This window comes from Bison bison, unplaced genomic scaffold (genome assembly GCF_000754665.1).
Source record: "Bison bison bison isolate TAMUID 2011002044 unplaced genomic scaffold, Bison_UMD1.0 scf7180017864043, whole genome shotgun sequence".
NCBI lineage: Eukaryota > Metazoa > Chordata > Mammalia > Artiodactyla > Bovidae > Bison > Bison bison.
The window spans coordinates 7357664-7372482 of NW_011494615.1; the positions used below are offsets into that span (position 1 = coordinate 7357664).

The 14819-nt window shown below is 37.4% G+C and overlaps 1 protein-coding gene across 1 annotated transcript in view; it reads left to right on the forward strand.

The window, feature by feature from the left end:
* CLASP2 (cytoplasmic linker associated protein 2) overlaps nt 1-10710 on the forward strand; it is a 175513-nt gene extending 164803 nt beyond the window's left edge. Inside the window, exons 33-37 of the mRNA XM_010835579.1 lie at nt 1076-1269; nt 2242-2370; nt 4885-5091; nt 6169-6285; nt 8213-10710. Coding sequence (XP_010833881.1) covers nt 1076-1269; nt 2242-2370; nt 4885-5091; nt 6169-6285; nt 8213-8299 — 734 coding nt within the window. The 3' untranslated portion in view covers nt 8300-10710. The remainder of the gene's footprint in view (nt 1-1075; nt 1270-2241; nt 2371-4884; nt 5092-6168; nt 6286-8212) is intronic.
* The last annotated feature ends 4109 nt before the right edge of the window (nt 10711-14819 follow it).

Below are 14819 nucleotides of genomic sequence, written 5' to 3' on the forward strand. Positions count from 1 at the left end.
ACAGTGTCAGCCGTCTTTCCTGGAGAGGCAGTGACCCAGGTGGACCTTCTAGGCTCAGGCACCATGGTCTGTGGTTATTTTATTCCAGAGACGGGGTTAGAAGGGAACGGAATCTACGGCACAAGCTCTGCTCACACAGATGCCTGCCCAAGTCCCTGAAAACCTGAATTTATCATGTATTTTATCATCAAAAGAATTTAGGAAGAACTCTAGTGTTTTGTAGTGTTCTGAAGTGAACTTTTGGATTGAATTGTCTTTCCTACAAAGATGACTCAAAGCATTATCTGGTGACTGTTGAAAAATAACCAGCATGTCCTTAAAATTCAGAAAATTAATGAGTTCATAATTACACTTTTAAAAAAGAAAGCAGAAACAAATGAAAACTCTTTGGTAACCACTGGGCCCAAACTTTTGACTCTGAAATTTAAAGGGAAATATTAAACTCCTTTTCAGGGTAATCAGAATAGCACTAGCTGACAAACTCACGCTCAGAAAAATTACAACACATTTTTAACTCCTAATAAAATAATTAATTCAACCCCTTCAGTAAGTGAAATCTTTAATTCAGAGATTGACAGACAGAGAACTTTACAATGGTGGGATCAAGTTGTTACTGGTTAAATCCAGTGATCACTATTGGTATCGCTAAAAATGGAGTACCCAAACCCTGTGAGCCTCTTGGCATGACAACATAGAAATGCATGCTGAAGTGAGTAAGGATGAAATGATACATTTGGGATTTGCTAGAAATACTTGAGAAAAATAAGTGGGGGTGGGGGCAAAGATGATGTAAGAATGGTAAAATCTTAGTCTTTAAGTCTGGGTGATAGGGGTTCATAATATGATTGGGGGTTCATTATACAGTTCTCTCTCTCATGAATTTTTATCATAAACAGTTTTAAGCTAGCATTGAGGTTCTGGGGATGACAAATGGAAAATAATCTTAGTCATTGTTCTTTGCTTTTTTTATAACCAACTTTCTGTCTGTGTCTCATGATGTTATAAAGTTATTATCCCCATCCTTGTGAAAGTTGCCCTCTAAAGTCACAGAATTAACATCATGTCCATATGACAGATCTTTCCCTAGACCATTCTGACCTGGTTGCAGAGTTGTTGAAAGAGTTGTCTAACCATAATGAACGCGTAGAAGAAAGAAAAATCGCCCTGTATGAACTCATGAAACTGACACAGGAAGAATCTTTCAGTGTTTGGGATGAACACTTCAAAACGATATTACTTTTATTGCTTGAAACCCTTGGGGATAAAGAGGTAAGTAGCAGAACATATAAACAATAGCCTGTTTTTGTGTCTTGGGTTGCCTGTCATTGCCTATTAATCAAACACTACACATATTTGGCATTTGGGGAAATGAGTCTTTGCTGCTGCTTCATTGTGCATGAAATTTTTACCATAAAATACTTTTTCTTCTCAACCAAGTAGATCAATGATTTTGAGCAATTAGCCACAGGAAAAACGTTGCTGACATAAATTTTTATTCAAATGTGCAACTTTTTTTGCATATTTGAATCAATTGTTCAGAAGTAAAAATTTTTTTTTAATAGAGCTAGTGGTTCTTCGTATCTTTGAGAAGTGTAGTTTTCAGCTGGAGATGTGAAAGCTTGATTATGTAATATACCACATATTTTATGCAGTTCTCTACCGTTCCCTCAACCTATATTAAGACCCTTGCATTCAGTTCAGTCACTGAGTCATGTGTGACTCTTTGCGACCCCATGGACTGTGGCACGCCAGGCCTCCCTGTCCATCACCAACTGCCAGAGTCCACTCAAACTCATGTCCATTGAGTCGGTGATGCCATGCAACCATCTCATCCTCTGTCGTTCCCTTCTCCTCCTGCCTTCAGTCTTTCCCAGCATCAGGGTCTTTTCCAATGAGTCAGTTCTTCACATCAGCTAGCCAAAGTATTGGAGCTTCAGCTTCAGCATCAGTCCTTCCAATGAGTATTCAGGACTGATTTCCTTTAGGATGGGCTGGTTGGATCTCCTTGCAGTCCAAGGGACTCTCAAGAGCATTCTCCAGCACCACAGTTCAAAAGTATCAATTCTTTGGCCCTCAGCTTTCTTTATACTCCAACTCTCACATCCATTCATGACCACTGGAAAAACCATAGCTTTGACTAGACAGACCTTTGTTGGCAAAGTAATGTCTCTGCTTTTTAATATGCTGTCTAGGTTGGTCATAACTTTTCTTGCATTACAACATTAAAATGTTTCTTTTTAGCCTACAATCAGGGCTTTGGCTTTGAAGGTTTTAAGAGAAATCCTAAGGCATCAACCAGCAAGATTTAAAAACTATGCAGAATTGACTGTCATGAAAACACTGGAAGCACATAAAGACCCTCATAAGGAGGTGAGTTATCTAACAGTTAAAGTATTATTTTGTTCTCAGTACTTTTGATATTATTGTATGAAACATAAATGTGTTTGGAAAGTGCCCTTGGCAAGCATTTTCTTTATGACTGCTTCATGTTCAAGGTAGTATCTAATTGAAAGAGAAAAATATGTTCTTTTCTGTTAAATTAGTAATGTTGATATGATGGCATTTTATCCCAAATAGGCTAACTCCAGGATATAATTTATCTGATTTTATTTTCTCCTTTCATTCACTTTTAGATTTCCACTTAGAGTTTACCGGTCGTAACTTCACTTTCCATTTACCAATAGGATTTCTTTTTTTAATAACTAGTGGAAATAATTATTGTTATTTTAAAGTGGTAAATTGCCTTTAGGAGCTAAGTATCTGTTAAAAGAGTTTACTCAATAAAACACTGAGGACAGCTTTCCTGAAAAAGTCCTGTAAATCTGTCTCATTACTTCATTGTTCGGATATCCCCACCATAACCAATGGCATTGATGAGACAATCATAAGGACTTTTATTAAAATCTTAGAAATAATTAGAAAAGCCAGTTTCAAATAGGGACTGCAGTTCTAAGAGAGAGCATTAGGTGTCTCTAAGACATAAGCAAAAGCCAAGTCAAAAAAAAAAGAAAGTTAAAACAGCAATGAGACAGAATGGGTTAAAGCTTAGTACAAGAACCAAAACTGTAAAACTCTCAGAAGAAAGCATAGGTATCAAACTTTGTTACCTTGGATTAGGCAGTAGTTTCTTAGATATAATGCCAAAAGCAGAGATAACAAGGGAAAAGGTGTAAATTGAACTTTTATCAAAATTAAAAACCTTTGTGCTTTAAAAGACACTCTCAAGAAAGTAAAAAGACAGCCCACAACATAGGAGAACGTTTTTGTAGATCATGTCTGATAACAGCCATAATATATGAAGAACTCTCATACCTCAACAATCAAAAGATAAATAACTCAATTTTAAGTGAGCAGAGGACCAGTTGACACTTCTTTAAAAGAAGATATACAAGTTGCCAATAAGCACATGAAAAGATTCTCAGCCTCATTCATCTTTAGGGAAATGCAGCTAAAACCACGCTGAAACAACACATTTCACATACATGACAGTAAGAAAATCTTGATGATGCTATGAAGAAATCAAAACCATCTGAGTTATTCACCTTTCAGAAGCTATGACTGAATCTTGTGGTATTATGTGCCATAACTTTTAAATCTACCTGGATTTTTAATCCAGTTTTAAAAAATCCAGCTGGTGTTTGAGTGGTACATCTGTGGCATCTTACTGAAGCCTTAAAAAAAAAAAAAAACTATGTAATATTTGTAGTTTAGTTATCCACCTTCTGAGCCAAATAAGGCCGGCAGCATACCAATTTTTACAAAAGATAAAATTGATATCCTTAAGCTATTACAGCCAAAATTAGCCCTTGGTCTACTGACTTCCCAGGGGCTTCCCTGGTGACTCAGTGGTAAAGAACCTGCCTGCCAATGCAGGAAACATGGGTTTGATCCTTGGGTTGGGAAGATCCCCTGGAGTAGGAAATGGCAACCCATTCCAGTATTCTTGCCTGGGAAATCCCATGGACAGAAGAGCCTGGTGGGCTACAGTCTATGGAGCCGCAAGAGTGAGACACAATGTAGCAGCTAAACAACAGCAGCTTCTGATTTCCAGTGTATTGTCCATTTTTCCTTTCTAAACCTCTCAGGTTGAGAGCATAAGTGAGACAATACCAAAAATAGCCACAGAAGCAGTAATCTTTATATCTTTTCAAGAGTATCTTTAGAGATTACAGAGTCCAATAAAAATAGAGATAACTTTTTCTTCTTGCAAAACCAGCGTCTTACCTGCCCAAGTCCAGTATAGAAGGAAAGAAAATCATTATGAACAGTAGGGGAAATAAACTGTTAATTTGATAACATATTAATGAAATGACTTTTATTTTATTCTGTAATAATGTGATAAAAGGGGCACAAGCCATCCTGGAGTTGAGGGTCCTAACAGTGAGCAGGGTCTCAGCATGGCTGATCTGAGGGCTCCAGTGACAGGGTAGTCTAGGTGGACAGAGCCTCCGCTCCCCTGCAGAACTCGACCACAATATCGTGTTCAAACTGCTTTAATCGTTAAACCAAGCCAGCATTAAGAGAGTACAGAAAAATAAAGACATAGTCCCCAAACTCCCAAAATTCATATATTTTTATATATAGAAACCTTTTGATTGCAGGCACAGAAATTGCTTTTTGGTATCGCCAAACCTTCTATATTACAGCACTGAACAAAAATGTAACCCAATAAATACATGCTGTTTATTTTTTAAAAAGAGAGAGAACACAGAAGAAGGAAGAATGATATAATAAAGCCCCATGTATCCGTTTAGTTACTTTCATGTTTTCAAAGAAAACTCCAGATCCCACTTTGTATTATGTATTTCATGAAATGTGCACACCCAGGACACAGCACACATTTTACAGAATCACTTCCCTGCTCAGTATTGCCCTCTGTCCTAGGTGGTGAGATCTGCTGAGGAGGCCGCATCAGTGTTGGCCACTTCCATCAGCCCGGAGCAGTGCATCAAAGTGCTGTGTCCCATCATCCAGACTGCAGACTACCCCATCAACCTGGCTGCCATCAAAATGCAAACAAAAGTAATCGAGAGAGTGTCCAAGGAAACGCTTAACCTGCTTTTGCCAGAGATCATGCCAGGCCTAATACAGGTAAGCAGTAAAACTTGGAGAAAGAAGCTGTGTTGATACACTGGGGATTCAGTTATTTTAGGTACTTGGCCAGTGTCATGACCAAGCTTCCTGCTGTCTTGGGGTGTTCAGAGCAAAAGACTTCCGATAGCTAGCTCTGTGTGTGTGTGTGTGTGTGTAGGGGTTGGGGGGTAGTATACACATAACATAAAACTTAACTGTTTAGTGTGGTAACGGAGCATTTAATGTGGTTTTGTCTATGCATACAAACCCATACATATAAAAACTCTTTAACAAAAACAGGATCTTATTTTGTGACATGCTTTGCTTAAGTTAATCAAAGACTATGAACCTTTTCCATAGAATGGAACCTTTTACTATTCCATTCTAATAAATACTGTGCTATAGTATAATTTTAATGACTAGTATTAAATAGTGTGTGTGTAAGATGCCATCATTCGTTTCTTTGTGCATCTATAGTATTAGCTTTGTGACTCTGTTCTAAGCTGCAGCTACTAAGTTGTGAGGTCCTTGAAGATAAGATCCAAATGTCTTCCTTCTTTATCTGTGCTTTGGTGCTAAGAACAGAATATACATAATTGGTGTGTGTCACACATACAGTAGTGGACATGAATAAATGTTTGTTGGATAAATAACTTAGAGTAATGGTAGGGATGGGCCAGATGTTAATTTAATTCAGCCTGGATTAGAGGAGTACCCTGACTGCTAGGCCAGAGAGGTTAGGTTTTATTCATTAGTGAGGAGCTGCTAAATACCCTAAAGCTGAAGGCTTTAGAAAGGTTAATTCAGAGACTTTTGCAGGCACTAGGGTGGCCTCAGAGCCAGAGATTGTAGCTCACCAGGCTAAATAAGAAAGACCCTGATAAAAAAGGCTGACAGTGGAGTGGGAGTGCTCAAGGGGAAAGGGAGGAGGGAAAGGGACGTCTCTGCCTGAAAAGGTGAAAAGTTAACTTCACCCAGTCAGTAAAACTCTCTCGTCAGCACGCTTAACATCTTCTCTCTGAGTTGTAGTTCTGTTTCTGTGCCATGGTGCTTTTCTCAGATCCTGCAGGAGTACTAACAAGGATTTCTTCCCAGGGTTATGATAATTCGGAAAGCAGTGTTCGGAAAGCTTGTGTCTTCTGCCTGGTGGCTGTTCATGCAGTAATTGGTGATGAACTAAAACCACATCTCAGTCAGCTCACTGGCAGTAAAGTAAGTAGGGCTGCTCTCTCCTAAAGATGGTGGCCATGGGGCGCTCTTCAAAATGTACTTCTTCATGTGTGTTGAAGGGTAATTTGTTACTTGACTTTTAATTAGGCTTTAAGCATCCAGCCTAAGTCCTCTTACCCTTTGCAGTTTAGCTATCTGTACTTTCCCGTCTGTCACTCAAGTGAAGTCAGCGGTTTGTAGGATAGTTGGTAGATTGCTGTGAAAAAAATGTCTACTGCTTCTGGTTGTTCCTGATCACCAGCTCACTCTTCCCACTCTTACACTCAATTCTTACCCCTATGACTGTTTAAAAATAAATAGAAAAAGGGGAAAAGAATAAGTAGCAGTTGGAAATTCCCTGGATGTCCTGTGGTTAAGGGTCTGTGCTTCCACTGTAGGGGGACAAGGTTCTCTCCCTGGTTGGGGGCCGAAGATCGCACACGCCACATAGTGCAGCCAAAAAAAAGAGAAAAACAGAATAAAGTGTGGTTATATATTCATGGATTTATATGTACCAAATTATGGAACACTAGAACATTTTTTAAATTCTCCCCTATGAATTACAATAATCAAATATTTGTTCTCATTCTCTTTCTGCTCTTACTATGGTCACCATAAATGTTTAATTTTTATTTGATATGTTAAAATAAATTTTACAATTAGTCCTTAAGATGTAAAAAACATTGGTCTTGTTTTCTTCATTTCTTTGGTATCATCAAAACCTTAAATCTGTTCTAAAGGGTGAGGATAAACTATGATTGTTGAATTATGGTTTATGAACCAGTTAGCAGGACACTCACCTTCATTTAAAAGTTTCCACAAATCCTAACAATTGTAATTACTATAATCAAAATTATTTTCTAAGTAGCAAAAGGGAATAAGAAATACGTATAAAGGAAAAAGAACTCAAATGTATACCTTACATTAAAACCTATACAAGTTATAGATAGATTAAAGCAGTGATTCCTAACCTTTTCTATATTACAGACCACTTTGAGCTTTGGGTATAATCGCATCTCAAGAAAAATAAACTTATCCAGAAAATTTTACACCTAGTTTCAGAGGGTTCAGTGAGCCACTGAATGCCATGGATGCTGGGTTAAACCATTGGATCAAAGCGTAAATGTTAAGAAAAGAAAATTTTGAACAACTGCGTGGTTTTCAGAGGAAAAAGTTTTCTGAGTTTTGTGAAAAGTTAGGTCCTGATAAGCCAAAGTTATCTGTAGAAGAATTAAAATTCATCACTTTATCAGCATACTAGGCAGCCAGTAGTAATGTTGCATGTGAAGACAATAAGAAGGTGGGAAAAATATTTGAGAATGACATTTGGTTAAAAAAACAAAAAGTAAAAAACAGAATTGTATGTGCTTTGATTCCAAACTGTAAAAATATGATCTCATACAGTACAGACTGCAAAATGACAGAGAAGTCAAAAACATACCTGTTAGGAGAGTAATGACATAGTTGTCTGCGATCTTCGGTGCTGGAACCCAAGAGCCTAATTTCATCTCCTGGCCCACTGCTCTCTACCCTTTTGACCTTCGGCAGGGATGGTACATCCTGAATCTCAATTTCCTCATCTCTAAAATGTTGTGAAGATAAAAAGATAGAATGTAAGGCAGCATATTGTATAGCACATAATGCGCAAATGTTTACCATTTTTGTCCTAATGGTGACTTCTTTAAGTGTTATATGTTAATCACTTTAACAGTTTTTGAAAAGGCATGCTAGAATACTCAGTCATGAACAAAACTAAGACTTAAATTTTTTTTTAATTCTTAATTATCAACAATAACTAGTGCATTATAATAACTCCTCAGTCTAAAATACCTTTTGAAGCTTGCATATGTGTATAATTTTTTTTAATGAGCATCTCAGGATAATTTAGAGCAGCTTGCTCAAATGACATGTGTTTGGCTTGAATCTGCAGATGAAGCTACTGAATCTGTACATCAAACGTGCACAGACAGGTTCTGGAGGAGTTGACCCCACTACTGACGTTTCCGGACAAAGTTAGTGAAGCTGACAGAAGTGAACCAGGTCTCTCAAAGAAAGGACAGACAGACCACCCTCATCAATGAAAGGAAATTTTCAGATACATCTTTTGAAACTTACCACTGTTTCCCAGTTTTAGTTTTTTGTTTTGTTTTGTATTTTCCGTAACAGAGGACTATCCTCAGTCTGCATGTAACTTTTACAATAGTTGTTCCAAATTCAAGAAGAAGCAGTATTAACATCAGTTGATCAATACAAAGTAATTTTTAATCTAACTCATCATTTCACACGTTTGTACTTCTTTGTCTTCCCATTAACCTTTGCCAGTGTTACAATTGTATAATTTTTTTTTTTTTTTAATGCTGGTTAAACAGGAATGCTTAAAGCTTTAAAGTTTAACAGTCTAAAACATTTTTTTTTTGGCCTTTATTCAAATGCAGAATAGTATTTTTATTGCTACTTTAAGTTTTGTTCCGTATCATGTCCTATGCTAGAAATACTGAAATGATGTGAAACAAAGCAGGACTGATTTGAACTCCAGCTGGACCCTGTTGGTGTGATGGTGATACATGTCGTTAGTTGCAACTTCTTTGGGGTGATCTGTAGTTTAAAACTAAGACCTCAAAGAAACTTTACAGAACCAGCCAGTTCTGTAAAGCTGGTATCATTTGTTGGTTGTTGACCTTGCCACATTTATTTAAAACCATGTCCCCTCTCTGATCCCTTAAGAAAGCTGCACCAAATCATCAGCCTGTGTTTTTCTTGTTACTTATTCAAGTAGAAGGTTTCATTGCAGGGTTTTTTGGTTTGTTTATCTTGGTTGTGAATGATGCTTTTTTATTTATTGATATCAAATTCACTTATGAATAAACTTGATAATGGAAACAGACAAAAAGAAAGCAAGTGCATGTGTGTCCTTGACCGTCTTCTGTTTCTCATTTAACGAACAAACTGATGATCGCGAATGGGAGTCGACCAGCACCTTTTCTTTATATGGTGGAACCTGGTTTCCTTTTGCCATGAAATTGTCTTACTTGAAAACATTGATCCTGATGAGAGAGAAGATGGTGCCAAGGCTATTATTATCTTCATGTAATGGGCTCAAATTCTCTACCTCTTCAGGGCTAATACTTTTAACTGAGCTGCTGCCTATATAGTGTCTTTTGGAAAACTACTAATAAAGGGTGATTTTCTGTTACTTTTTAGCAAATTTTTTAATCACCTTTTGCTACACCTCTTATTTTCATGTGCAGCCAACTTTAAAAAATTACCGGTTTTTGGTGAAAGGCAGATTAGATCATATGGAACCAGGATACTAATGATTTCTTACCTTGACTTTTTTTTTTTGATCTTAACATAAAGTGAATTTGACTGGAAAGGCAAATGGCTATTAGGGAAGCAATTTGCTATTGTTAACAGAGTTATCTGTACTTTCTTTGTTTAATTGAAAAAAAAATGTAGAAATGTATGTAAAGAATTTAAGACAAGAGTACTGAATGGATGATTTGTCATAGGCTTTTACCTTCCTTTGTTTTTGTTCTAGCAGCAGGAAAATAGTTTCTCTACATCACCCCCCCCCCCCTTACCTGTAACAATTTTGTTTTCTACTGTTAATTACATTGTGTATTTATAGTTCTATGCTTACTGTTGTGCATATACTGGCAATAAAACTGTACATAACATTACTTGAAAAAATTAACAATGTATATCAGTTGTTTTTCTGTCTTACTGTGTGGCAAGTCACTTATCTCCTAACTAGGATTTTAAAAGCTTTTAGAAAGTCCTATATCAGTGGTGTTATCATGAATTTGTAAGTGCATCTGAAGAGAAGATTTGTCAAGAGTAGCGACCACAATCCAATGTATATATCTCTAAATGCATGTATATATTATCGCTTATCCTTGAAAGAGTATTTTAAGCATTGAACTTGTCTCAGTAATGTTTTGTTTCATGACCTTGGTATGTTTTACAATCATTTTGGATCGAAATATTAATTTAATTTTGACCTCTTTAAGGTCCTGCTCTAACTACTGTTGACAAGTAAATAGAGTGACATAACCTGAATAATAACTCTACTTGAAAACTTAGATCACACACCTGGCGCGTAAAGGCAGGCACTCAAGAAATGAATGGGTAACAGAAGATTATGGTTTAATGTGACAAGGTAGAAAGCTAAGTCACGTTTAAAGTTCTATTATTTCAGTTGATAAGACTATAAGAAAGTTACTGTTGACTATTCAGATTGCTATTTACAATACCTTTAATTTGTTCATTTCAGAAACATCTTAAGATGTCAGCTATTAAAGAATGGTGATAAAAAGCTACTGGTTAATTTTTTTTTCTTTCTACTTTTCTCCCCTAAGCATCAGTGTCATTCATTTACCCATGCTGCTGAAAACCAATTAAAAAAGCATGTAATTCCATGTTTTAAAACATGTTTGTTTCTTGTGGGTTTTCAAAATCTTTAATAGACTTTTGACATTTTCAAGTAAGATATGGTTTGAATTTGAGGTTTCAGATTTGGAGTAAATGCACTCTATTCCTTCATATTTTATTAGAAACTTAGGTCAAAACAACTTTTTACCAAGTTATGTCTAACATTAAAAAGCTAAAATCTTCAGGCCAGATCTATTTGTAAATTCAAGTGTTTCTTATTATTGTTAATTTAGAATAACATTTACAGTAAAAAGAAACGAGAATTGGTAATATTACTCCATAATATATGAGGTGTTTTTTTTTTTCTGAAACATTTTTTATTGAAGTATAGATGATTTACAGTGTTGTGTAAGATTCTGGTGTACTAAGTTATACATACATATTCTTTACCATATTCTGTTTCATTATAAGTTATTATAGGATATTGAATATAGTTCCCTGTGCTATATGGGGGTGTGTGTGTGTGTATAATATTTTATAAATAATAGTTTTTATCTGCTAATCCCAAACTCCTAATTTATCCCTCCCCCCCATAAGGGTTGTTTTTTTTTTTCTTAACCTTTGACATCTTTGCTTCCTGTATTGTTTTAGTTCGTTTTATTGTAGTTAATCAGTATAGTTTTATAGCCATACAAATGCAAGGTCCAGAGTTAAGCTTTAAAAAACCTTGTCAGTTAAAAAGTTGTCCATGGCTATTGTGGAATATTTGGAAAATTTGCAAAAGAAATTACTTCTTTATAGCACCACTTGAGATGATCTGTGTTGCTCTTTTGTGGATTGGATTGCTAAAATAATCCATTTGACTTAATGCTGAAAACGATAAAGGAACTTGTTGTGTTAGTCACTCAGTCGTGTCCGACTCTTTGCAACCCCATGGACTGTAACCCACCAGGCTCCTCTGTCCATGGGGTTCTCCAAGCAACAACACTGGAGTAGGTTGCCATTTCCTTCTCCAAAAAGGAATATTAAGTTTTATTAACCAGAGAATGAGAAGTTTAGATTTCAAAACTAAGGTTTTGAATGCATGTGTTCTGTGCATGTATTTTAACATTACATTTTGAATATATTCTCTATTTGTTTTTCTATAGGATGATGTCTCATGACAGCGAAATATTCCTTGGTATGTGTGCAGCATAATCCTGGGTTGTAGACCTTTGCTGAATATTCCTGTAACAAATAGCTACATCTATGGCACATCTCTCATTATTTCATACTAGGTAACTTTATAGATGTCTTTGCTATGAAATTGCCAAATGTAGAAAGATATCACTTATTTAAAGATTTCCTAGTTACTTAAATAGCTGTGTCTAAATTATTCTAGCTGGGTTTAAATTATTCATGTAATAGTAATCAAAAGTAAAACAAGAAAATACAAGAAATCTTTATATGTGTAAGAATTTCAGTATCTCAGATTTACCTACATTCATTCATGCAAAAGATACCTGAGTATTTGCCTTCACTGATCCAAAGTAGAGCAGATAACCATGATGCAGTGTGGTTAGTGCTCTTGTAGAGAATAACACACAAGGTGTTGATGGGAGGTAGGGAATGGGGGTGACGGTGCACATAAGGTGTAATCACAGAAGGCTTCCTAGAAGAGGTGAGGCGTAAACTTTGTCTAGAGCTAAATGGGTCTGAGACTTATTGGGGTTACAGAACCGGAACAACAGAGGGAAACCAAAGAGCAAGGCAATGCTAGGGCTATATGTGCAGTAAGTAGCATTAGGGTGTATCACTAGAACTTTTTAAACCATGGTTTGTTTGATAAAGGTAAAAAAAAAATTCATTCTCTCTTAAAATTCCCATAAAAGATCTTCTCCCCCCAAATCTCTGCATTCTCACAATCAAAAAAAAAACAAAACTTGGATATAGCTTTTCTTTCCGTGGTTTTAGTTCAAAAGTTTTCCTTTTCTTACACAGTTATAATACTGTATCCGCTTTCCAGACTGAACATGCCTTTTGTATCTACCCAACTGGCCATCATTACACAGCTTGGTTTAGCTGGAACATGGGATGCCAGTGGAGACTGGCACCTGACTGGGTACTAGTACTCATCTAACTGAACGAAGGAGTTCACCGAAGACAAGCTGAAAAACAGCATGATTATAGAATTAACATCACAGACCCCTCAATTTTACATACTCCGAAAACTTCAGAAGTGAGTTGGTTTTTAGGTTACAATTTTTTTTCCAGATTGGTCTCTATGAATCTGGTTCTGATTATCATTATTTACCTAGTAAATGTTTGAGCACCTGCTGTGCATTTGAAAGTGAAAGTCGCTCAGTCGTGTCCAACTCTGTTCGACCCCATGGACTATACAGTCCATGGAATTCTCTAGGCCAGAATACTGGAGTGGGTAACCTTTCCCTTCTTCAAGGGATCTTCCCAACCCAGGGATCGAACCCAGGTCTCCTGCATTGTAGATGGATTTTTTACCAGCTGAGCCACCAGGGAAGCTGTGTATCTGACACCTCTAAAATCTATCTGCTGTTAATATGTAGCTGTGGATCTGGTAAATGGGAGAAATGCATTAATAGGCTTTCAGAAATGGGATCGGTATAGGAGGAGTCGGCCTGTAACTCGGGGTAGAAAGTGCCCAGAGTGTTGCTTTTTGCAAACCATCCTGACCAGCTAGCCCTGAGTGCAGCCCCAGTCTCCCAGTATTTTTTTTCCTTACGAATGTGTGAGAGCTTCCCAGGTAGCACAGTGGTGAAGAATCTGCCTGTAAGGCAGGAAACGCAGATTTAATCCATGGGTTGGGAAGATCCCCTCTAAGAAGGAATGGCTACCTACTCGAGTGTTCTTGCCTGGAGAATCCCATGGACAGAGGAGTCTGGTGGGCTACAGTCCGTGGGGTCACAAAGAGTCGGACATGACTGAGCATGCACAAAGAAAGTGAATCTGATATTTTTGGAGTGAGTGAACCTCATTCAGTCATGTCAGACTCTCTGCCACCCCCTGCATTTTAGCCTGCCAGGCTCCCCTGTCCATGGGATTCTCCAGGCAAGAATACTCGAGTGGGTATGCCATTCCCTCCTACAAGGGATCTTCCTGATCCAGGGATTGAACCCAGCTCTCCCTCATTGCAGGCAAATTCTTTACCATCTGAGCTACTATTTTATTGGAAGTCAGTGCAAAAAGAGAGTGCTTGCTGGTTTTAGTCTATAACCAGATTTATAACTTTAATTTTTATCAAAGTTCAGGTCAAAGTAGAGACTTACACTTGAGTTACTTCAACAAAGCAAGAAATGTGCTTTTTCTTCTCCATCCTTCTAAAACCACAGTTCTCTGGGATGATTTTGCCCACTGGAAGACATCTGGCAGTGTCGAGGCTGTTTTAGTTGTCAGAACTTGGTAAGGAAGTGCTACTGACATCTAGTGGGTGCAAGTCAGAGATGCTACTAAGCGTCTTACATGCACAGAACTGCCCCTCCAGCAACCCCCCTCAACAAAACAAGTATGCAGCCCCAAATGTCAGTAACGCCCAGGATGAGAAACCTTGCATCAAAGCAAAGGCGTGTCCATAGACAGCTGCGCTGGCAATACAGCCCAGTTTAAAAATGCCGAATCAGTTGTTTACACTAATGTTGAATAGAAAATGAAGAATCCAGAACTCATTTTCAGCTGAATTTTAGGGTAAATTTTCCCATGTTTTAATACATATGAGCTCACATGCCAAACATTCAACACAAAACATCGATCCCCAATTCTGTCCAAACTATTTTCTGTTCATTTTCTCCTGCCACCTACTCCATTCTGAAGTCTCAGTCGAATGCCTGGGTGCTAGGGTAGTCCTTCGCATTTTGCTCTTGTAAGAGAAATGGTAATTTTTATTTCTAAGAACTGATTTCTGGCTCTTGAGGTCAGAAAATTTCCATACAGCGAGGTTTTCTCTAGGTGTGCAGCAGTGTGGATGACCGAGAAGACGCCGAAGAATGGCCTTAAGGTTTGTTGAAAAGTATTAAAAACTTAATATTCAAATATTGTAGAACTCCACCTGTATGAGGTACCTAGAGACAGAAAGTTTAATACAATGGTGTTTGTCGGGTTTCAGGGAGGAGGGAAGAGGGAGTCCCTATTAAATGAAGGCACAGGATTACATGTTG